Here is a 26,540-nt window from a genome sequence, read left to right on the forward strand (position 1 = left end):
ATGACAGTAGCACAGGGACTACATATGCCTCCTGGTGGGCAATACCTTACTTGAGGCACTAGTTAAATAAACATCTCTTTCATCTCTTGGATTTATGGTTTGTGTGAGGGGACACAAAGCCCTGAACAGATGCTGCTCTGGGACACAAGCATTTTCACATACCCATCACTGATACTAAGTATTAACCAACCTAACATGCTCTATATATCCACCAGTTGAAAGTTATTGCTGTTATCTTCCTATTGCCAAAAGTGCAATATTTCTCTAAGTTCCTTCAATAAAAGTGCAGTTTCCATCATTATCCTCTGCTTCTTAAATACACACAAAACAGACATCAGATGCTGTAAGAAAATCACTGTATCCAGAGCTATGCTCAACTGCTACTTTTAAATAAATGCATTTTTTTTCTTTTTTTAAAATCATCTTGTCTTCAAATTTTTTTTTGACATAAATTATTCAGTGACCTTAATCATACCTGATACATGAGCATGAAAAGCAAGAAAGCATCCCCCTAGCTTCTGGTGAGATGAGATTGCAATAACACATCTAAAAAGCTGAGTAGTGTCTCATGCATCAGTGACTATGGGCTGTGGAAGTTGCTACCTAGAGCAAAAGTAATTCCAGAATACTCTTACTTCAGCTGAGCATCCAGAGCTCATGGAGTTCTTCCAGTCTCTTTCAAGGGAAAACCCCAAAATTCCTGCTTCAAGCAAGCAAATATAAAAAAGGCAGGAAGGAAAACAGTTTATTCCTAGCTAAAGGTCTAATCAAAATGAGAGATTGCAACGTGAAACAATGAAACACACTTTACTGGAAACATATTGTAAAATGCTAATAAAAACGTTCATCAGACTTATTGTAGTAATTAGGAAATTCATTGTTCTCTAATTGGACATTATTCAACAGGAAGGAAAATTAACAAGCTTTTCTGTGTGTGTCTAAAAATATCAATCATAAGGAATATAAATCATAAGGAATATCAATCATTGCATCCCCTCACATTTCCCTTCTCTTCTCACTTTTCTTTGTGATCTGGGCCACTGAAGTTAATAAGATATTTTCATTATTTTAGCAGAATGGGGACAGCACCTCTGTTTAAAGAAAAGTATGCTATAGTTTATATGACACTTATTTTTTTCCTAGGTGTATTTTTAGAACATGGTAAAGTAATGTAGAAACACCTTAAAGTAAACATGACTTAATTCTGAAGACCATCACATACATACCTAAGGATGCATGCGATGCTGTATATTGTAGTGTAGTGTATGGACATCAGACACAACTTTAATTTGCTTGAATGCCAGAATGCCAGTGTGTCAGGCTACAATTATCCTTACATTCTGTTTCATTACTCAGTACAGACACAAGAGCAGCATTTTAGTAAAGTTAAGAAAGTGGGAGAATCATCTTTGGAGTTTATGGTATTCCATAATTTTCTTAGAGCTGTATATTTCAGTTTATGAAGCCATGAAGACATCTACATTTGTTGTGTCACAAGGAAAATCAAAGCTAGAATGATCTCTAGCTTTGAGCTCAACATTTAACAACATCCTTGCCATGAGTCATTCCACTTACTGGGTCTGTAGTGTAAAAAGCTTTTTGACCTTTTCTCATCCTTTCATTCAGATTAGTACTATGTTTGAATACAGACATTATGCAATTTCACCTTTATTTCACCCAGTACAGATGATGTACTCTAGCTCCTCATCAGGCTAAATGAATATGCCCAAGTGTGCATATCACCTCCCTCCTAACCTTCATAAATTGCCACTGGGGTAAAAGTATCCATGAGCTTTGAGATTATACATTTTTTTATTATATATACAGAAATTATATTATAATATATATATACATACATACATAAAAGGGCTACTCTGAAAGTAATGCCTCTTATATTATTATGTTGGACCACCATATCAGTGGCAGATGTTGGTGGCATGGCAGTAGAGGTTGAACCTTCCTGCCAGTATTCTATTACATTTTGTTGTCATGTGACAGGTGGCAGCAGAGGAGCAGTCTGACAAAATGATGTCTGACAATGAAGAGCATATGAAGCAAAGGTGTAGAATTAAACGCCTTCATGCAGAAAAAATTGCACCCATTGACATTAATTGACAATTGCTGAATGTTTTATGGAGACAAACCAGTTGATGTGAGCACAGTGAAGCAGTGGATGGTGTGTTTCGACAGTAGTGACAGCACTGTCAAAGACAAGCCATATTCTGTGTCACACCAGGATGTGAAGAATGTCTTAATCAGCTCATCTACACGAATCAGGAGACTGAGACCAGGGAACTGTTCAGAGCTGAACACTGACCAACCAACACACTGAAGGTAATGATGGTGGCAAGATCTGAATATTGGAAAGTTTGTACCAAGTGAGTCCCTCTATGCTCACACAAGCACAGAAAGAACACCGTATGCAAGTTTGCTAGGACCTGCTGAACAAATACAGGGCCAAGGGTGAAGTTCCTTTGATCGCATCATTACTGGTAGTGATATGTGGTGTAACTACTATGAGCCAGAGTCGAAACAGCAGTCCATGGAGGGGTGACGTCAATTCCCCATTAAAGTTGAAGCCCTCAGCAATTAAAGTGATGTACATTGTCTTTGGAATAGGAAAGAGGTGATCATTCTGGAACTCCTGCAACCAAGACAAAGTATTAACTCTTACTGCTACATCATGACATTGACTAAGCTGAAGGCTCAAACTTCTAGAGTCAGGCCAGAGAAGAAGACAACCTTTCTCTTGCAACAGGATAATAATGTTAGCCCTATATCACTTTGAAGACCATGGAACACAGTCAGTCTCAGCTGGACTACCCTACAACACTCACCGTACTGTTTAAATGTGACACCTTCTGACTTCCATCTGTTCAGGATGATGAAAGAAGGACCGCGTGGGCAACATTTTCCTAGTAATAGCACTATTCAGCAGCTGTAATACTGTGGGTCACCTCCATCAGTGAAGAGATTTTGAATGTGGCACGCAGGCTCTTGTTCATTGCTGGCAAAAATACATTGCTAATGGTGATACCTGTACTGAAGAACAGCACTTGATATCTGAGAGTTTGCTCTATCAAACAGTGTTATTTGGCTTTTTGTATCTGTAGTAATTTCCATGGAAACAAATATAAGGCATTACTTTCAGAGTGACCTATGCATATATACACGCTTATTTTGTAATACATTGGCTTTGGAAAGTTTCTGATCAGCTTTAAAGTCAGGAATTGGTAGGCTTATTCTAAATGTCACTCATCTGTGAAGAAATAAGCCATAAGAAGAGAGGTGGCTACAATGGAACTTACACAGACAAATTCTGTACCATAGGGGAAAAAAAAAGCATAAAGCCATATAGAATCACAGAATCACTAAGGTTGGAAAAGACCTCTAAGAACATCAAGTCCAACCCTCTACTCACCAGCAATATCACCCACTAAACCATGTCCCTAAGCACCACACCTACCCTTTCATTAAACACCTCAGGGATGGTGACTCCACCACCTTCCTGGGCAGCCAGCTATGCCAGGAGGATACTGTGGGAGACAGTGTCACAGTCTTTTCTAAAATCTAGGTAGACTACATCAACAGCCTTTCCCTCATCTATCAGACGGGTCACTCAATCATAGACAGCAGAATGAAGCAGGAAAACTATGGTAACAGGATACATCTCATAGACCTTTTATTCCCAGTTTTCCAGTTCTTTCCATATATCTCATCTTTTAAGGTAGGAAAGTGTTGCCATCTATCTTTGCTTTAGGCTGACTCACCAGCTACTGCTGAGTCCTTACACTTTTGAATGATTCTAGGAGATGACTGCAGGTCTGCATCTTACGCAACAACAAGTCTTTATAAAGTTTATTGGAACTTCCTATCTTCAGTCTTCAGTAAAGTTGACTAAAGTTAGCCAATAGATTCAAGAAGCACTGGGAAGTGGAAAGGAGAGACTGGCATGTGGGGATGTAATGTAACTGTATACATTTTTTTCTCCCCCGCGGAAAACTGGGCTAAACGTGACCAAGGTACATAAAGATTGTGAAGCAGTAAGTCCTGAATGGAGCTCAGCTGTAATAGAAATGTCAGTTATCCGCTGACTGAATCTTGAGAATTTAGCAAACTGTTCTGCTTTCTGTCTGCCTACAAATGCAAGATAAATTTCTGCTGTCTTTCAAGAATAGGCAAGAAAATTGAACTTTTTTTTCCCCTTCCAACTGGATCGGTTTATCTGGACTGTGAAAGATTAAACTCTAGGAGGACATTGCCAGCAAAGAGAGAAAAGACTGCTTGCTTCCTGGTAGGATAATGAGAGTGCAGCAGCGGAGGTGTGCATTTCAAGATCATAGCAAGCTGTGCTTTATTCAGAATGGTACCATAGCATTTGATTTGTGCTGTAACCACATGGTAACCATAGCATGGGAGGAATACCGTAGGAGGGAGTTTGTAAAGTGTAGGAAGAAAAAAACCTCAGTGAAAAACAGGAAAATAAATTTGTATTATGTAAAGGGGATGTAACCAAATTGTTCTGATCAGATGTTATTCCTTATATAAAAAGAAACATTGGTAATAATGAAAATCCTTTCTTAGAAGAATAGGCACACGAGCAATGGTAGCTGGGTAGGTGGGAGGAACAGCGTGGGTTGTGAGACCAATATTAGACTCAGAAAGGAGTCCTGCAAGATGAAAAACCCTTTCAAACACAGCAGTGAAAGCAAAAGAGGACATGTTCTTCAGTCATTTTTCTTCCAAACATGAAAGTGCAGGTTACTACCTGTTGTACAGAATACTGCAGTACAAAGAACAGAGTAGCAGAAAAAAATGCAGACGGATTATCACAATTATCACCAAAGAGACCACCAGTTTCACAAGGCAGAAGAAATGCAGTGAAAAAAAATGAATATCACTCAATTTTAAATTGTTAATAACATCTTGCATGTCAGATAGAAAGTCCACTAGTGTCAGTAAAGAGTCAGTTTAAGTGTCTGCTGAACAGAGTAACTTTCAGCTCATTTCCATTAAGCTCTAATTCAGGTGCTAATTGAGCTCAAGTCAACAGTAAGTCAAGTAAGTAACTTGCTATTTCACATTACACGATTGCTAGATGGCCTATATTCAGTGAGTTAGGGACCCTAATTTAGTCTCTGGCATGCAAGATGGCACAGCTCTTGGTGTAGCCCTGGTATGAATAAACAAGCCTCTCTAGGTCAAGGTCAAGTCATGCAACTAGGAAGGTGTGAAGAGGGCTGCAAAAAATAAATAATAAAAAAACCAAACAACAAAAAACCTAGCTTAATAGAAGGCTTCACTTCCCATTGAGAACTCTTGGCTACTTCTCATATAAAGAAAACACAAAACAAAACAGCAAGAACACCCAACAAATTTATCCTGTACAGGAGAAGGAACAAAAGCAATGCATAATTACATATTATATCATTTGGGAGTAAAAGTGGAAAGAATTCTCAAGAAACATTTCTATAAATTATCATTCCAGATTAAAAGAAATAACTATACCTCATGCCAATTTATGTTCAAAAGTCATTGAAAAAGACTAGTTACTTTCTATTTTGTCTTCCTTTTTGTTTTACTATCGTTTTCCATTTTCCCCTTATCTCCACTGTCCTGAAATTTACATTGTAGTTCCTTTAAACTTACATGATTTTTACTAAGTGCAGCTTAAATTACAGCACATTCCTAAAAGCTTTCCTGAATAGGAATGGATTAAAGGACACAGAAGCACTCTGCAGAATCACAGTGACTTCAAAGTTAAACCCAAACTTTCTGCTGCCTATCTAGGCCCTCTGATCTAACATCCTTTGTGGATGAACACTGACGTGCAAGATTTCTTCTTCTATTTTTTTTTTTTTAAATACTTCCATATTCTTTTGCAGATAGGACAGAAATGACCAGGAGCAAATCACTGTAATTGATTGTACTATAATATGGAACTATGGAACATATTTTTCTGTGGTCTCAGGACGGATAAACTCCATTCCTCATGGTATGTCTGTGTATAAAGCAAGGCTTTGTGGAGTTTGTGCTACCTAATGTTTATGTTCACTTTTCTAGGTGACTCTGTTCTGGCTGCTGTAACTAATCACAGAGGGGCAGTTTTGGCTCAGGAAATGGTAAGATAAAGTCTGTTGGATGATGAGAGGAATTGCTGGATCCCCTTGAGCAACCTCTGGCAAGTTCACGAAAATCCCTGCAGAAAATGAGACTACTTTCTCCACTCAAGACTAATGAAAAAACACAAAGCAGACACAATTGCCATCTCCCCCAGAGATAGGCAGGCTGCTACAGGGAGCTGGAATAAGTGTTGTGTGGTCTTCTGGTCTATTCATCACTGATGTCAAAAGCCTGACATTTTTAACAAGGATCAAACACCTCCCTCTACAATCTTTTACTCAGATAGGATTGCAGGGAAAAACATGGGGTAGAGGAAGGAGAGGAATTTAATGAGGGAAACGCAGAAGGAGTCTTTTGTCTCTAATCGTGGATACTAGAAGAGATACAGCTCTTTTTGTTTCCATTTTAAAGATACAGCCTTAGGCATGTTGTACTAAAATTAGGTTATTTTTGGTTCGGTGAACTATGATTCACTGCAAATTTTTGCAGATGACAGACAGAAACAATTGTTGCTTTAAATCCACACTTTTTTTTTTTTTTTTTAAAATGGATGTAATTTATTTTATTGCTTTAGGGGAGCTCTCCATTTTAGAATCATTTAAAAGAAAACACTAATACCAAAACTGTCAATTCATGCAATTTTCATGAGAATTTGGATTCTTTTGAAAGGATTCAATGAAATAAAGTACATGACGTAAAACCCATAAATTCTTCTTTGATGTTGACTAAAGCTTTTATAAATAATGTAAGACATTTCAGTTCTGTTTGTATTTTTCCACCAAATAAACAGTGCAGTTCCGAATGGACTGAAGAGTGGAAACCATGGATTTATCAATTTTCAGAAAGCCATTGTTCTCTTTAATTAACTGTCAGATACCCTCTGATGAGTTGCAAAGACTAGCTTTGAGCTAATTTTACATGTGGTACTCATATTGAATATATATAAACACACAGTTACATAAAGCTTCTGCAGGTGTAAGCTGTAATTCAGCAAATTATTCAAAGAACAGACCTATTGTACTCACTTGAGCATCTTCAATTAGCACTAACAGGCTGAAATAATTTGCAAAGTCAAAGTGCAGGCAGTTGGGTCCCTTTGCAAAATAACATTGAAATACATGGCCAAGTCTGCCCTCAAAAATAGGTAATTACTAATCACACTTTTTCCTTACCTGGTGTCCAGAAGTGAATAGCAGAATCAAAGATTAACAGACAATACATGTCTTAATAAAGAGCTTTATACAATGTAGAAAAAGTTTGACTTACTTGAGTGTGGTGAGCTCTGTAAGGGATGGCTGGGTGGCCTTGAGATAGCTCTCTCTCCGTGCAGCAATCTTTGGAGATGGCTTCGGACTTGTGTCTGAGTCTCCACTGTCATCATCCCCCATGGCTTTGATGTAACTGCCACTACGCATCCGCCGGCAGGGAATCTCATCATCTTTGCCTCGTGGAGTGTATCCAGACCATTCATCTTGAGGAACCTGCAGTTATAAACCCAATACTCTTATTAGTATACTTCTCTGTGATGCAGTTTCACAGCAAGATTTGATCATGCTAAGATGCCATAGAGCCATTATGAAAATTCACATGGGCAGTGGCACATCTTCAGTCCCATTTAACAGAGGAATGCCATTTATGGTGGAGGATCCCTGCTTTTCTTTGGCAACTACCATTTTCATTCAAAGGATTTACAAACTAGAACAGGGTATTCTTGACAAGGCACAAAAAGATGAAATATGAATACAAATTGCAGTCTTTTCAAACGTGAATCCAAACACACCAGACTGATTTTTGGTTCAAGACATACTTCAAGTCACTGTGTCTCAAGGATCACAAAATTAGGTTTGCAACTGTGAATTTATAATACTATTAATTCTATAGCATAATTAGATTAACCAGACCCTCATCAGTGTGTACAGATCCTCTTTTTGAATTACGTTAGTCTGAATATCTGAGTCATACAACTCTCTATTATTTTATTTTTCTTATTTTCAGTATTCCTCTTGATCTGAAGTCTTGCCCTGCTAAACACACTTGCATGTCTAACTTTTTCCTCTGAGGACTCAAGATTTAATCCTAAAAATGTAACCTAGTTTATATCTTTATCAACATGTTCACTTATGATTCTGTGTTCTGTTTCAGGACTCAGACTTCTCAACTACTCCTACTTTTATTTAACTAGTTTTTTCCTTGTATCTTTTTTAAACCAAAAAGACCTTCCCCTCCCCCCTCAAGTATCATTTAGTTAAATATTCTGGAAACACTACTTACATGATGTATTTACATTCTTATATTTCAGTATTATGCAAAGTTTTGTTACTTGTTTTTTTCTTTTTCTTCCTTCTATTGATTTCTTTCCTCTCTTCTCTCTCACCTCCTCCCCCTTCCACTCCACCCTTTAACATATTTCCATGGTCTTCAAGAGTATATATTGCATAAAGCAGTCAAATTTTTCTTCTTGAACAAATGTATACAGAATTCTATATTCATGGGAAACAATTGAATAAATACACTTAAGAGCACTTAAAATATCCTTCTAGTAATGGGACGATTCTGAAGACTCTAAAGTCTACAAACTGAGAGCACAGAGTATTTTGAAAACACACTGGAGGTTTGAATATACAGCCCTGATAAATTTCCTTTTCAATAAAAAGGCATTTGCAGTGTTTTCCTTCTATGATTTTTGAGTTTACGTCTAGACCTCAGATCTGGAAAGCTGATGGTGCCCTTATTCTATGTGCACATCCAAGAATGTACAGTACTTGGTAGTGGGTTTGATTTTTGACATACAAGAGTGTGGAACATTTTGCACACCTCCTCTAGCACTGATTCTTGCATTGGTTCTAGGCCTACAGCATCAGCAAACAAAGGAAATTCAAACTACGTTTGAACAGCCCCCATATACACCTAGAAGCCTATGGCTCCTGCTTGTCAGCCTTGGCTTTTCAAGTCACTCATACAATTAATGTGTTAACAGAGAAAAACCAAGCTTTGCTGACATTTTGATGAAATGATTGGCCTTCAGTTAGGACTTGAAATCCAATTGCTTTTCAGGAAGGTATTTCATAGCCAAGTAAGAGCACAATAGGGAATCCATGACTTCTCAGAGGACATGTACTTTTATCTGTTTAATGTTTTATTCATTATACTTTAGTAAAAAAATTGTGCTATTTCTTATTAAAAGAAGTTTATGATTCAGCCTTTAATGCAGCAAATAAAATGTGTTAGTATGACATTAGGGTTGGTATCCTTAACTGGGCAAAAGCCAGAAGAAATAAAGTTACAGTGCTCACACCCATAATTCAGGCAGGTAAACACTTGTAGTTGTATTACATTATAGACAGACAAATAAATTTAGTGCTGTAGTTTATAGCTGCAGTACTGATGAGATATAGCTTCTGTGGGCACAATAACTCTGAAATTCCTAAGTTCTGTTATCAATAATCCCATAGAAAAGTACATTACTTTTAATCCCAAAGCTTCTCAAAAGGATTTAGATACAACAGGCTACGTTTTGAAAGCTATTTGGAATGAATTTGCCACAAAAATTTACACACGCACACACTGCAGATAGATATAAGTGCCCTGTGATGAGCTTTAAAGCCCCTAGCTGCACAAATTGTATGAGATGATCAGGAGGAAGTCTCCAGTTTGAGCTCTGCTAGCTCCAGGAAGTAGGGCAGCTTATAAATAACAGCACAGTATCATTTCAGTAGCTCTTCTGCCTTTTAAGCACTCTAGCTAGAGAAAAAAGCCTGTGTGTCCAAAGAGAGAGCAGGGGCAAAGCAGTCTCAGACAGAGTCACAAACACACAGTCTGTTTTGTATACTAAATGTTACTTGCACGTGCAAGAAAAAAGATTATACAAATGCAACCCAACTTTCATTGCCATCTGATGGTTTTAAGGGTAAATCCTGTATCGGTTTAAAAATATGGCTATAACTAGGAAAAGAACCCGAAGTTATAGAACAGCCTAAAATATCAACCCAGATATGCTTCTAATTTCAGTTTTTACATTGAGGAAGTCAGAGCATTGGCACAAACTACCTTACTTGCCTAGGGAAAGGTGCAGCTAAACACAGTAATGGAAATTTGATTCCAAAGGTGGGGGGAATGAGGGGCCTGCTATGTCAGTTAAACAGTTCACCCAGTGTTACTGCAGATATGAGGATATTTAAGGTTCGGCATTTTTTGTTTGTTTTCTTTTTCTACTGATAAGGTTTCAGTATTTAAAGGAATACTAGGGAAATAAATGTGGACCCAACTCCTTTTATTTCAGTTTCACGAGAGTTGGAAACCCTTATTTCAGAAGACAGAGTAGGAGGAAACTGCAAGCCACAGGGTAAATGTATGGGAGCACTTGCAAGGAAAAGAAATGCAAGTTTTAGAAGTAATTGATCTTTGTCTTGACTGTTAACAGTCACAGTGCTTTGTATGAAAGGATCTTAAAGCGCTATCTGTGTATTTCTTGCCAGGTCAAGCAACCCTTAAAGCTCAGCATTTCTCATAGCTTTTTTTCTCTGTTTAGAAATTAGAGACATAAAATAATACCAATGTTTTTATATTTCTGTGTCTACAAATACCAGTACAGACAAATTGGGCAATACTTGCTAAAAGAACTGACCTGATTTTCAGAGCTGCTTTCTTTGGTGGCAATATTAATGGCTGTAACAGCTTACAGTAGGCAATGCAATTTACTGTCAACAGTAAACCACTTGCATTGTGGGAAAGAAGAAAAACATAAAACCCTCTTTAAAATACAAATTAAGAAAATATAATTGATCAAATTATTTCCTGCATTCAGTTTCTATATGTATGGTACTAAACATACTGTAGCCCATTTCCTTCTGCTGAGCTAGAAAAACACTGGGGGAATTACCTATATCAGCCTTCAACTCCTTTTCATTTTTTCACTCAGGAGATCTGCAGAGATCTTCCCACAGGTTCTTACTTTGTTTGAATGGCCACTATTATATCTTGCAAGGTCACACACTATGCTGCATGCAAGTGCATATGCATGGTAACAGCTTCCTCAGAGGATTAATGGCATTAAGATTGACACACCTGAGATAGAGCTGTTTCATGCTTTTAAGAAAATTGTGTTATCCAATTACCTTGGCAATCTCATTTTTTTCAATACCAGAATATCAAGCAGAAACATCACTTGTATGATTGTTTCTACTCTTATGAGAAAGGGGGAAGAACTAAACTCAGATCTAACAATGAACATCATTGTTTTTTATTAAAATAAAACTATTAGCATTCACACTACTGAAGTAAAAAAGATCCTGGAAATGCTTCATTCTGGTCTTTAAGATCATATACAGTTATTTCTTTACAATCTAATAATCAAGAATGTGCTTTAATTATACAAAAAAGTCCAGTGAAACATAAAATCAACATTACTTGAAATACACACAAAATATACAGCAGTAGCCACCTGGCAATCTACTTAAAATTGTGACTTCAGTTCTCCAACAGGCACTTAGAAATAAATTGGTTGTTACAAATAAGAAAACTGAGTTTGACTATATACCCTTTTGATTCAGTGACAGATAAGTTTTGTAAACAGAAGAGAATATGCAGATAACATGCTGCCACCAGCCAATATCTTACCTGGATTTAGCCTCATTCAGTGTATTGGTTATCTGTCCTGCTGTTTAACTGAACTTACGGTCCTTTGAAACTGGTCTCACTTCATCATTAGCCAGACTAGACTGAAAAAGGACCTCTTTCCCAGCTGAAATCACTGACCAATTCCTTTAAGCTTTTTATTTTGTATTTTATATTTTAATTTTCCTAATAGCTAATCCAAGTCCCTGAATAAAGAAACTAAGCAAATAGGTATACCAGCCCCACAGTTTTCAGACATTCATTGCAGAAGCTCAGACTTGGTGGTATGTGAAATAAACCTAGCATGTAAGGACAAAGATAAAGAAAACATCATATTCAAGCTCTAAAAGTAAGAATTAGAATATCTAGCTCCCCTTTTTTTTTTCTTCTTTTTTTTTCTTTTTTTTCTTTCTTTTTTATTTTTTTTATTTTTTATTTTTTTATTTCCCCAGAATTGTTATTAGCTTACCTTATTGCATGAAGTAGCAAACAGAATGTCTCTATAGCAAATTAAGTTCATTATTGATTTGTAGTTTGATTTGGTTTGTTGCAGCTGAAAGCATTAAGGCTTCTCCCTGAGCTTTGCCAAAGCAATGGGGATGACTACAGAAGTAAACACAAGGACTGGGAGTGGCTAACCATCACTCACAGCAGTAGACTTGTAACTTTAGCTTTCTATTAGTATGCAAATACTTAATGAAATGAAATCACACGACTAAAGAACAATGCTTAATGACTGCTCACTGCAGATTTTCAACCTCATGCAATTTGGTTTCCTTAGATGCTATTATGCTTCTTCTGTGCCTTGTTATGGAAGTTTCAATTGCCATCTTCCTCTTACTAAGCCTATTCCTAGCACTCGTAAATATTGAATTAATCAGCCCAATAAAGGAAAGCAGCATTTCACTCTATCAATGTGCATGCATTAAAAATAACTGAAGTACACAAAATGTAAAGCAAGTCTTGCAAGCCTTAAAGAACAATATGTATTTAGCAAGTTTCAAGACTTTTCCAAAAGGAAGACAGTGAGCTTGCTTCCATTTAGGGTAAATTTAATATTTTCAGTATCTGTACCAACTCCTGATTCAGTTTGTATGATTTCAGCAGTAGAGTTCTATTATAAATTCATTTAATTTAGTTTTATATGAAGAATATTAATGGTCTGTCTTCAATAGAACATTACTTCCTCAGTCTTGAGTGCTACAATTTGCATCAGACCTGGATGAGTTCTGTGAAGAACTGCAGTCTCAGTTCCTTTAATGTTAATTTGAAAAGACAGTATGAATCCTCATAGTAAAGCTTCTCCAATTGTTTTTACTGTCTATAATTTTCATTCAACAAAAGCTTTCTTTATTACTAGCTCAGTAATCTGATTCACAGCCTGTCATATGATAAGAAATGTGTCACCTGCACAAAACAACCACAACTGGACTCCAAAATTAATTTTCTCCTCCTGTTTTACATGTAAAAATCCAATCAGCAGTAAAGAGAGCCACTTGGACATGCTGACTACAGACAAGGACTTTCCAAGTTTGCCTCCCTCAAACATATTCTGCAGAAAGAATGTCAAACGACAGCTATAGACTCTATTATCTAAGGGAAAATGAAACTCATACAGACTTGAGTTTAGGTTCTGAATTAAAGCTACTTCAGTGATACTTGTGTTTCATCTTTCTCAAAACCCCTGAAGCTTTCCATTGCAGCTTCCAGCTGCCCTTTCAGGGCAGTTGGCTGTAATGAGATAATGCTCCTCTCACAAGGACAGCAGGAACCTGAAGAATGACTGTTAACATTAATTCCAGTCCTTGAAGGGACACTTTCTACAGCTAGAATAGAGAAATGTTCTTTCACCTTCTTTGGGATGAATCACCTCTCCTTCCAATTGCTTCAGCACCTGCATACACTGACTAGCTTGCATAAAAAATCACGTTAAATAAGATGCCATTTTACCTTTCTTTTGCAACACATGATTACAAGCCCACTATCACCTGGCAAGAAATTGGTTCATGGATGGGAGAACATGTTGCTGAATCTGAATCCTTGGAAGAGAAACAGATGTGATAGTGAGAGTATTTTGAGAGAAAAAGCCCTGCTGCTGTTTCTGTTGTTTGACTAGAACTGGATCATCTCCAATGCTTTGCTAATGTTATGCTCTCACAGGCAACGACTGTAAGTAATGCAGTTAACCTATCATCACCAGCTGACTACTAGCTTCTCTCTCAAGTTAGTATACAGTGGCCAGACTTCACTGAAACTTCCAGTGTTTTCTTTTGGATTACTGCAAAGTAGGGGTAAGAATGAAGAAGGGTAAGAAGCTGTTGAGTTCTAGGAAAATTTTACTGGTTTCAGGTCTTAATAGTACATCTTCTCAGTAACACCAAATTGTCACCTCTGCTCTGCAACACCATCTCAGTGGATACTGAATCAAGGTCATGGTCTTGACTCACATCTGCTGGGAAGTTGGTAGAGTCCAAGATATCTAGAAGATTTCCCCTCAAAAAAATCATCAACAAGTTGAGGTTATACCATCAAAGCAAAATTAGAGAGAAACTTATTTGCATGAAATACTCAGCAACAATTTAAAGACTATCTCTGGATGCCCTGAACTATCAAAGCTCTTACACCGCCTTATATGCACTGCATAGTGCTTAGCCTTTTGTAAGACAAATGCGTATCTCTCAGAAGTCATTGTGATAGAACAAGGGGAAATGGCTTCCAACTAAAAGAGGGAAGATTTAGATGGATACATGGAAGAAGTCTTTTACAATAAAGGTACGGGAACAGGTTTCCCAGACAGGTGGTGGATACCATGTCCCAGAAGTCACACCAGGTAGGGCTGGACAGAGCTCTGATTAAGCTATCTAGCTGTGGGTGTCCCTGTTCATTGTAGGGGAGCTGGACTGGATGGCCTTTGAGGGTCCCTTCCAATTCAAACAATTCTATGATTCTATGGTTTTCAGTCATATAATCACTTTGCCCTCCACCCAAACAAGACAGTCATTGCATAAACCCAGGGTATGTGCATGAAAGTAGATACAATGTACAAGAGATTCCAGATAATATTGTTTAATTCAATGCTAGATAGAAGCTTAGCTGTACAACAGATACAGTGGAGGAGTCTTTGCTGAGCAGAAGAGAAACCAGTGCCAGCTGCCCAAACCTCAAACCATTCTCCTGACATAGTAGCACTCCCCACTCAAGATCTGTGCTACAGATTTCACTCTTGAAAGGAAGAAACAAACAAAATCAACAACTAGATGCAGAAGAAATATTCCTTATTATTTCACACTGACTAAGGAAGGCATGTCACCACTCAGTGCTTTTTTTCCCAGCCACTCTGCAAGTCTCTGCAGGAAATGTTAGGAATTTTGAATTTAGACAGAGATTGAAATGATCCTGTTTAATTGACTGGATTTGTCTTGAAGGTTTTTGTAAACATTTTAATTTTCTATCTCTTTTTTTTTTTCTTTTTTTTTTTTTTTTTCCCTCCAAGTAAAACTAATGAAAACAATCAGATTAGAACACTCCAGATATTTTGTACTACAGGAAGGAGTCAAATCTATGACTGAATCAAATCTTATCCATGTTTATACCATGAGGAACTGAAATAGATAACAAGTGCTCACTTAACTGAATCCGTAGTTTTCACAAATATTTTTTATAATAACAGTATATATAGCATAGTTTCACCCAAGTATGCTGATAAATCCTCTATACTGTATGCCAGCAATACAAAAAAGGGACAGAATTATCTTCTTCGGTGAATGAACTATGAGAACATAAGGACGTTAGCAGGATGAACTGAGAATCATTCTTCAAGTTAATCTGAAAAAATTAACATTAGTGTCAGTATGTTCAATATAAAGAAGTTACAGAATGAGGATAAAACCAAGGGATAGAAAATGACAACCTAAGAAACACAGGCAGATAAAATCACAGCTAAGTGTGATGTACTGACATTGCGCTCTCTTACTACTTAGATGGCCTCCATTACTGCATTACTCAGAAGCCGAAGGTCAGTTTAGATTTTAATTAACTGAATGAGAACACAGCAGTATTTAAAGTGAAATATATAGCAATATCATTCTCTCCATTCTTCCAACTGACAATTTTTTGGAAAGGTAAATTAATGCACTGCAAGGATGAAGAGGATGGCTGTACTGAAACATTCTCCTTACTTTTTCTATCAGTATAGTAAAGGTATCTTAGTAACATTTGCAGGTAGGCTAAATAACCAATATGTAGATTTACTGGAATTACTTTTTATTAATATATTTGTTAAATCACAGAATCACAGAATTACGCGGGTTGGAAGGGACCTCAAGGATCATGTAGTTCCAACCCCCCAAAAAATAAAATAATAAAAATAATAAAATCAAATTAAAAAATAAGCATTTTTCCCCTTTATTTATAACCTCCACATGCCCCCAAATTCCATAACTATTCATTCCTTTTACTAACCATCCCTTTTGCACTTTTCAAAGGGAAACAAATTAGCTTTGGAGGAATAATAAATTTCTTTTTTTCAGTTTTAATGTAGCTACTTAGTAGTTTGTTTAAAAATCACAGGCATTTAACAATTTCTATATGTTTATTATTCCTTAACCTGGTATGTGCCATAGACTATGTTGTAACATGTGGCATTTTATTATTTCAAAATTGCTCGTTTAAAATCTTTCACTAGATTTACTGGAAAAAAAATAAATTATTATATAAGTTGAATAAAATCATTTGAAACATGCACCTGGTATACTTTTTAAATCCAATTGGTAAATCGCAGGAGGAATCCTAGACCATTTATTTTTAATTCATAGCAGATTAAGAGAGAAAAGCACAGGTCTTCAGATGCATGGAAAATGGAAGATCAACTTTAGTGGACACTAAAACAAAGCTTTCATATGTATGCAAGGCTAAACTGAAAAATTAATTTGAATATGATAGTGGTGACAGAAACACAGACAACACAAATGAAGCAGAAGTAGAGAACAGCTGAAAATGCAGATAGACTTTCACAGATAACAGATCTAATGAACTTCTGTGTCTCAAGGACAAACACTTTGCAATTTAAAAATGCCACACAAACAAATACTGTGACAGATCCTGATCCTTATTAGCGTCCTGATTTAGGATGAGGTCATACCGCATATTTGGTGACCCATGGACACAGAAAGAGACTCAGTACTAACACTGTCTTCTAAGAAATGATGAAAGTGCATTTTCTATATAGAAAGCAAGTCACTTTAACTATCTGAGTTTCTTAACACTACAGGACATCCTGCATATTATCATCAACCTTCTCATAGGAAATTGAGCACTGTACCAACCGGAATCGTCCGCCACCAGATCCAGTCTTTGAAAAACCAGGAAATGCTTATCACATCCAGAAAGTTGGCTTACAGTTTTTATAGTATTTCCCATAGTCTCCCACCAAAGGATTTTGATGCAAATGCAGAGCTCAGATGATGGCACAGTCGTCCCCACCTACCACACTTCAGCTTTCAGGAGTAACCGTCCTTCCTCAGCCCTGAATATCTGACACAACTACTTCAGTCTCATCAAATTGGGTCAACAGAAAACATATGACTGACTCACATTGGAGGGAAAGAGGAATAATGCAAAAAAATATCATCCTTTGAATTCTCCTCCATCTCTTAACAAATGGACCAAGGACTGAGGGAACGGCAATTACAGGGCATACTGAATAGCAAAATTATCATTACAAACTATGCCATGTATTCGATACTCAATTAGCTTCAATAATTATGAATTTATAGTGAAACAAAAGTGTCAAAAATATCTAGTAGTGTATTTAAACTCTATTGTTTGCAGAAAAATATGACTGCTTATATTTCATATTTTGCTTAAATCTTAATTATTAAAAATGAGAAGCTACTAGAAAAGTGGAAGGTGTCCACTGCTTCATATATTATTATCTCAAGTCAGGGAAACAATTTTGAATAATAACTAAGAGAAAAGAAAAACAGTTCCTTCTCACCTTCCTTCAAATCAATCCAACCTGTATCAAATAACACTTTTCCTGAAGTAAAAAGCTGCTCAGTAAAGGATCTCTCTATTGCACAGCTCCTCATTCTTGAAAGGAGAGATAGAGAGAAGAGGGAAAAAGTATTCCAAGACTTAAACTTCACTGAAAGGAAAAGTTTGTGTGACCATCTTTAAACCATCCCATGAGCCAATAACCATTTTTGAGATCCCACAGGCACAGACTGGAGCCAAGCCTCCTTGGTGGCTCCCCCCCCCCCCCCAAATTCAGAGGCTGGACACTGCACTTCAGCAGCAAGCTTGCAGCAGAGCCTGCTGGGGTAAGGGAAGGCTGCGATGCGGGAGGACGCTGCATATGGTCCAAATTCCAAGTTATGAGAAATAAGCCCATCTGTAACATGAGCAACTGCCAGCTCCTTTCACAGAATGGCTTTGTGGAAAATATCACACTAAGTGAGATAATTGTTATTTCCATGTCTTTACACTGAGAATTCATCCAGATACTTTTGTGCTAAAAACTGTTTCAGGCAGAAATGAACTTGAGTTTATCTGTGACTTCTGACATAGTCAAAACTACAGGGGTTAAGTTTTTTTGTTTTGTTTTGTTTTACTATGAGTTTGAGAAAGCATAATTCTTTCGGTGAATCCAGATGCTGTCACAAGAACAGTTTGCATGGACGGAATAGTTGCCTTCTTTCAAGGATCAGAGATAATGTCCTGGGCAATAAACGATGGCTTAAATTACACGAGTTGATAAGAGCATCTATTTAACATCTAATGAGTTAAATAAAGTAACAAAGAGGCTTTGTTTAATTAAAATCATTATCAGAGTTGTCCAGTACCAACATGAATTTGCAGCTAAGTAGCTTTTATCTCATTTAGTGCATTCCTAATTGTTCTAACAACACAGGATGTCAGTCCTTTGGTATGATGATTAGAAGGTCATCACGAAAATAATGGATACTCAGAATGCTTCTACATTCCATCGACAGAGGGACACTCTACCATTGTTAATATATATTTACATTACAGGACAGCCAAAAGGCCTCAGTAATAATATTCTGATCTCCATTGTGATGGGCACTGGGGAAACACAAAAGGAACCAGAGTCCAAGTCCCAGAGGGCTTGCAGCGTAAAAAAGATGAGTGATGCAGTGAAGAGAAAGGCAATGGGATGAACTCAACAATACAGACCGAGCTGTTTACTGTCTATTTCAATTCATTATTTGTTTAAGCTGCCAAGGGAGAAGAATGATTCCAATCTACTCCTTTAAAACTACCATGTATGTTTGAATATTTCCAATGTTAATCAAAATCTGAGTAAGATTTTTTTTTTTTTCTCTGTAACTGTTTCAATTCAGTTATACTTCCCTGACTTTTTTAAAACAAGCACAGAATTGGAAAAAATGAAATGAAATGAAATGGAAAACCACAACAAAAGTATGAGTGAGAACATAATCAGGATAAGAATCAAAGTGAGAATTTAGTTATTCTAATTTCTGCTCTTGACAACTGTTGGACATCTATTTCATTCAGACAAAGATAATATCATCTAATTCCACTTCAGGAGTCTATTCCCATCAGTTAAACATTGTCTGAAAGTCCCTATGGAGGTGTTCGTTTAAAGCCAATGCTGGCACAGTTTTTTGCTCTTTTCTTGCCATCTGGTCGTATACTGAGTTGTCAGCTATTTTATCAAAACCGGAGAGGAAGATCAAAGGAGTAAACAAAAACATCAATAAAAGAAATCTCAAGGTCTGAAGTAATCACAACAATCAAGTGTAAGACAACAATTTCTTCTTCCTTACAGAATTCAGACAAAAGAAACTTAATGCAGCAAACCTCAAAAGGTTGCAGCCTTAGGCTATTCTGAAACCTCTGTCCCTCCCCAGTCCATACATACTGCTGTAAACAAACTGAGTGCTTATATTACCCCGTTGTCCCACACTCTGATCCCCTAGAGATTAACAGAAAATACACTGATCCTCTTCTTTACATTTAAAGCTTAGAATCCCAGAAGCTGGCATTTAGAATTATTTTGCATGCCATTCATTAATACTTTTTAAGATAATTTTTAAAAATGTGGATGCTTCAGTCCTACGCTTTCTATGCATACTTACTTAAACAACAGAATGTGGAAGCTGACATTAAAGCTCCCATACAAGAAAACTCGTTACAGTTTCTATACAAATAGACAACAGTCCTACTACAGTAAAATGAAACCAAATTGGATTAGCAAACCTCTTTTTTCCTCATAGTCTTCTCTCTTCTCTCTGCAACGTTGCTCCATCGTACACACACACTTAGATGTGCCATAAGTGCTCCGTTTAAAGTGCATAAAAGCTATCCACAGCTCTTCTAAGAATGAAACTGTTTTAATATTTTCTGATCCATGTTCCTGCCACAAACATTCACCGGCAGTATGATAGCTCCAAGAGCAGACATCTGATTCTTGACATTTAAAGATACAATACTGGTGAAAAATAGTGACGCTGTATTAACTGCAAACAGCTTGTGAGGGAGTAGGTGATGTACTCCTAAAATGTATAATCAGAGCAAGCAATAATTTCAACCTTTTGCTTTTATATTTTTGACTCAAAGCCATGGAAAAGAGGGAGAGCCAGATAAACAAATCTGGACATTTTGCAATAAGTATTTCATGAGAATTTATATTCAGTGGCAAAAAGGAACACAGTTTTTTTCCTGCTGCAGAAAGTATTAAGGTACCTCAGAGTTCCTCAAAAGGGTCTCAAAAGCTTTCATAATAAAACAAGCAGTAAGTGGAGACAAATCCTGAAATTACAGAAATCAAAGAATTTGTATCCTGGTAACATTCAGTTAATTGACACTGTAATGCTAACTACAAGCGCTACAAGATCACATTCTCTATGCCCCTACTGTGACTGCTTTATAAATGCAAAAAGTACACAAAATGGTCTTATTTTTCCCACATGAAAAAAATTAAGCCTGTACCAACACAAACTGTTTCTTTGAAATACTGAATGCTGACAAAAATAAAATAAAATAAAAAGGAAAAAGAAAATAGATTTATTTTCAGCTGCATTACCCCTTATTTGGTGATCAGATACCCCTAAGGAAAGATGAAATATCAGACCTAACATCCATCCCCCACAAACACCTGTGACATGGCAAAGTACAGTTAACAGTAATCAGCTCTCTACACTGTACCTGGAGGTACTGACATGACCGTTCCTGTTGACACGTCTCTGCCTTCACCACTGTCTGGTCCATGTTAACTGATGCTTTCTGGTAAACTTCACGGGCTCTGCTCACAGTTAATGTAGAGGACCAAGAGCTTTTCTTCATTAACTGGGAGTCCAAATTCACAGGCAGGTTAGCACAGGTAGAGCATTTGACATCATTATTGCTTCTGGATGACTTCACAGTATGTTCACTAATAGTGTTATAGGCTTCCATGAAATACTGGGAAGAAGAACGATCAGGGCATCTTCCCATGGTCATTACCCCACTGGGACCATGATAAATGCAAACATCATTGTCCAAGTTGTCATCTGAACTCCACCATCCTGATGCATTGGATCTTGGCTTACCTTCTGATCGCCTTTCTTTACTCTTGCTGCGCTTCCCATACCTCATTGTTTGTGACTCCTCTGGGCTCGCTTTACTCCCATTGACGCTACCCTTGGATGGTCCTTCCAGTGAATGTGACTTGGTAAAGAGCTTTTGGACAGAATGAACCAGGTGCCGGATCCTCCCTGGGCTGTCACTACGGTGCTCCAAGGCAGTCCTCTTGTACTGCAGAGTATGGTAGCCATCCCGATTCAGAGGCAGCTGCCGCTCAAACTGGTCCAAAAGATTGGCAGGAATACGATTAGTCTTGTTGGCAGTTCCATGGGGAACCAGAGCACACTCATCCTTGAGTTCATGGTGGGAGTTGTAGTGTCTCCGAGGGAACGTGCTGCTGGCAATCTGATCGTTGTAGGGCACCATGCACTCTGCCTGAAAAGAGTTCCTTTGAGTGTAATACGGGTGGTCTGCAGGATGGGGGTCTACCGGGTTTAACAAATATGGCTTCCTGTCTGAGTGATGTGGCAGGCTGTCACACGGAGGGTCACAGGTAACCCCATGATGATGACTACGGCTGCTAGATAAACCCTTCATTGTTGATGTAATGCAGGTCCCAAAGTCATCTAATATGTATGGCTATGCAGCAGGCAGACCTCAGGGAAAGGCCTAGAAGAATGAAATACAACAGAAGCCATGAAATACTCAAGCTATGAGAGTAAACAGCACGTGTACTTTTAGCCTTCATTGTTTTTAGGTATGAAAATAATTGGAATAAATATTCACTGATTCTTTTTATCACTTTATTCTTTTTTCCCCATGCCAGTAGTGATATGGGATACCTAAGTAACATATAAGCAAAATGTTCTTATTTCACCAGCTAGAAAACAGATGCGAGAACCTTTTCTGATATGAAACTTACCGTTGCTCACAAATCCACAGCAAGTTAAGTGTCACTGTCTATACTCTCAAACCTCAGTCCTGAAAGCATTCATGGACAAGAACCTCCTAGGAGGCCCTAATTGCTCATCCGATTGTTTTCATGACCAAATAAATGCATTAAGAGAGATCATCTCCTTAATGGAGTGTTTTGTGTTTACTCTGGGCTAAATACAGAGCATGGTACAACTGCTGGGAAATATTCTTCTGGCTCCAGTGCATATCTATTTAGGAGCAGTTTTACTTTATGTCCACGTTGCCTGTCTGTGCTGTAAATATTTACAGACAATACCAACATTGCAATATCTTTTCAAATTAGTTGTAAAATAGTTACACATTTCACTACCCAACAAAATGAAGCCAAACTATCTGTTTACTTTTGGGTTAATTTGTTTTATCTCCTATTCACTTACTCATATTTGTAAAAAGACAATCCTACTCTTGCAGTGCAAGGCTTGAAGTGTATTTTCCATAATTTTTTCGGAGTACTAAGCGGTATTTAAATACCACTACACTCTCTACCATCAGGAGAATTAGTATAGACATGTGTACATTGCTTTAATAGTCTAACGGATTTCAATGTTGAATATCCACTATCAGCTCTTTGTCCCTGAAGTGAGTCACAGTGTTACAGACTATTGATTACAAGGTGAAAATGCAAATCTTCATCACAAGTGATATAATAACCACACAGTTTGAAGTCAGATGGCCTCATTTCAGCTCAAAGACTAGCAAAAGTCTGTACACCATTGCTACTGAAATCTCTGAGATATTAATATATAAATTACTGGGTTTCAGATGTGGCAAAACATTCTCATGGTGCCATCTAAGCTCCTCAAGGGCTGATGGGAGACTTTAGAGGATGCCTTATTATACTGCACACAACTGGAATGTGTGTCACTCAACTGCTTAATTCCCTTCCAGTATGGCTAATCAAGTCATACATCCAGAAATGTCGCTCTTAAGATCTTTCCTTAAGTATGGATAGACAGCATAGCAAACACCTTTCCACCATGTCCCTCCAATGTTCTTTCAGAGAAAGTTCATTATTTAACAGATTATATACATTGTACCTACTGGCAAACTGCCATCTATTAAGTTTTCTAAAATAGCTTAAGTTGGTATCAGTCTGAAAAAGCATATTCTGCATTTAATCAGAACATATTTTTAACGTTCTCCTGAAACTGTAGTGAGCTTTTTCAACTCTTCAAAGCTAGAGAGGATGCCCTTCATTTCACTCTCCCTCACTGTATTCCTGCAATGCAGAAAATTTTCATTCTCAGGAGATCCTGAATTCCAAATCCAGCTTTTAAAGTACCACAAAAAGGCACTTCAAATACTCCAAATGGATAAGTTCACTGGCTTACTTGAAGAGCACTGTGGTCTAAGGCTCTTTTAAAAGAGCAAAAATAATTTATGCAGAGAGCTGACCTTGTCAATTTGACTGTAGTGACAATGTCAGTTCTAAAGAACATTTTATATCCTAACCAAGTTCCTTAAAAATGTAATCTATTAGACTGTGTAATGCAGAATATCCAAAGGGATGTAGTAGCAGATCCAATACTTAAACCGTTAAAAATGTGAATTGACCAAGAATATCCCATCAAAAAACAAAACAAAACAAAAAAACCCCCAAAAAACAAAAAAACCCCAAAACCCATCAAATAAAGACCAAATAGAAATCCACCAGTTTTAGGTCTCTATGAATAGATATCTATATTTCATACTTGGAAAATTATGAAAATAAAGCATTAGTCAGTTAATTTTTATTTTAATCCATTAAGAATCATGCATTGGTCATCAAGATGATTAATCCTGATTATCATATGGTTGACAATAGAAAAGTGTGCCATACAAGTAGTGCAGTAAAGTGAAACATCCCCAGAACTACTGATACATACATACATATATATATATATATATATATTTTGTACTGTGGAAAACGAGTGTATGTAGACAAGGAACTGAAAGGATCAATAATTTACAGAATATTGAAGTCATGACAGCTACAGGGGATGTAATAGAATAACTAAGAATATGTAATCCTAATACATTATTGAAGCAGAATGGTTGGGTTGAGGAAACACAAAGGACAATCTGATTTATGGGCAGGGGCAGAATAATTTGGCACATCTAGAAGGTAAAGATGAGTTTTAAAAGTATGAGTATGGTTTGACTGATGAGAGTAGCAATGTCACCAGCTGCATTTTGGATGGACTGGCAATATGTATTGGGCAAGAATTCTGAAAAACTGAAAATGCTTATGAAAAACGGCATTTGTCTGTTACAGAAAGAGATGGGCTTTCCATAAATTGTGGAGGAAGATATAACAAGCTTGGCTAAGAAGTGCTGTATGAGCTTGGATGGCATGTAGGATGGTGGAAAAGTTTAAGAGGAAAGATAAAATTCAGTTATGCACTTATTTTGAGTCTCAGCTGTCAATGAAGTGCTAGAGAAATATGCAAAAAAAAAAAAAAAAAGATGATATGGTCTGCCCAAAAGGAATCTGAGGAACAGATAGGGAAAAACAGAGAAGGTATGCTTAGAAAGCAAAAGATCACAAAGTTACAACAAAAAGAAAAGGGCGACAAAGCTTTCCAGGAATAGCAGATTGAAAAATGTAGGAAAAAAAGGGAAGTTACCTGAGCCACAGAGTAATGGACAAACCTAATCAAAAAAGAAATGGGAGCCAACAACCTGTGTAAGAAGGGGTGATGGTACAGTTTCTAAAAAGTGGGAGAAATTGCAATTCAGAGTAAAAACTATTTATTCCCAACTCTTAGAGATAGACAGTGTGCATTATAAGAGCTTTTCTGCTGTAATTGCAGTGAAAACATTTACTGAGGGACAGACGATGAATTTTTTTTATCATGTGCAATTGTGATTAAAGACCGTGAGAACTAGCTATTTCTTGTCCAAACTAGGAACATCGAGTTACTCATGAACCAAGACAGGATAACTGATGAACATATTGCATATTAATAAACAATGAAATAGCAGTTTTAAGACAGCAAACCAGAAACACCTGATGGTGCAGAATAAGGGACAAAAATTTATGCAGAACCGTAAGGTTGAAGAATGCTTATTATTTTCAGCAATCATATTACATTTGCTTCTGTTTGCTTGAGGATGCCTCAGGTAAGAAGTACACAAATATATTCATCCTTGCTGCTAATACAGCGTCCCTAATGAAGAATAATTAATTGGAATAACTTAGTGGCTGGACTCCAATGTAATTAAAAGGAAAATGCATGCAAAATAACAAAAGCTGAATGCACAAATTACACAAACTTCAACAAATTTTATTTAATTAACTACATGGTATTCCAAATTTATTCAGAAAACATGTCTTCTTGGAGATATATGTACTCTCTTTTGGAAATATGTGAAAAAGGGGAATGGTTTTAAACTGAGATGGGGAGGTTTAGGTTAGAGATTAGGAGGAAGTTTTTCACACAGAAGGTGGTGACACACTGGAACAGGTTGCCAAAGCAGGTTGTGGATGCCCCATCCCTGGAGGCATTCAAGGCCAGGCTGGATGTGGCTCTGGGCAGCCTGGTCTGGTGGTTGGAGACCCTGTACATAGGAGGGGGGGGTGAAACCAGATGATCACTGTGGTTCTTTTCAACCCAGGCCATTCTATGATTCTGTGAATTGCAGTGATACATAAGTCAGCGTACGTAGCTTTGTAGCTTAATTAGAAAACTTGCACATTACATATAGTAATATCTGGAAAGTGAGCAATTACTTTACGTGCAACATGCTGATAGAAATGCCCTAATTAAGTGTCATTAGGATAACAGCACCTTAACCTCTGCCTGTTCAGAAACTAAGGAGATTTTTATTCAGTGAACTCATTTCTTTTGAGATACTATTCAGTGAGTTAGATGGAGGTTCTGAATCCTCATCTTTGTACCAGGTCCAGAAAGTGAAGGGCTGATACACATTAGAAAGGCACTCAGCATACAATGTCCTGCATGTACAGCTCTGAGTTGAGGAATGCATTGAATCACACATATAAATTGAAATACAGATTTAGACCTTTGACTCAGATCACAGCAGACTCTCCAAAAAAAAAAATAAAAAAATGCTGGGTTACTGTTTGAAGTGGGAGGATGTAAAATACCCTTTTTAGTAATACTATTTGTTGTAATGCTCCCATTTCATGTGTTACAGCAAACAAAGAGAGATTCTCATTTCTGTATTGAACAGCAAAGTTTCTCAGCAGTTGGTTACTTATTTTCTTGCATGCTATGGGATGTTCGAGGGAAATTCCTTTCCTGCCTTCTCAGAGTGTCACAAACACCAGGAACATATGC

General features: G+C 37.2%; 1 protein-coding gene across 17 annotated transcripts in view; it reads right to left on the reverse strand.

The window, feature by feature from the left end:
* Positions 1-26,540, reverse strand: part of DLGAP1 (DLG associated protein 1) — a 365,353-nt gene that overhangs the window by 110,371 nt on the left and 228,442 nt on the right. For 15 of the 17 annotated variants that reach the window (XM_015855355.3, XM_015855353.3, XM_085539647.1 and 12 more), the window contains 2 exons: positions 20,926-21,951; positions 7,390-7,604 (listed from right to left, as the gene is read on the reverse strand). In XM_015855355.3, the coding sequence (XP_015710841.2) occupies positions 7,390-7,604; positions 20,926-21,879 (1,169 nt within the window). In that variant the 5' untranslated portion in view covers positions 21,880-21,951. Of the gene's footprint in view, positions 1-7,389; positions 7,605-12,205; positions 12,319-19,977; positions 20,454-20,925; positions 21,952-26,540 lie in introns of those variants that run through there. The other 2 variants (XM_015855356.3, XM_032442679.2) reach the window with 2 other exon arrangements.

This window comes from Coturnix japonica, chromosome 2, assembly GCF_054131305.1.
Source record: "Coturnix japonica strain WE chromosome 2, WE-NBRP24, whole genome shotgun sequence".
Classification (NCBI taxonomy): domain Eukaryota; kingdom Metazoa; phylum Chordata; class Aves; order Galliformes; family Phasianidae; genus Coturnix; species Coturnix japonica.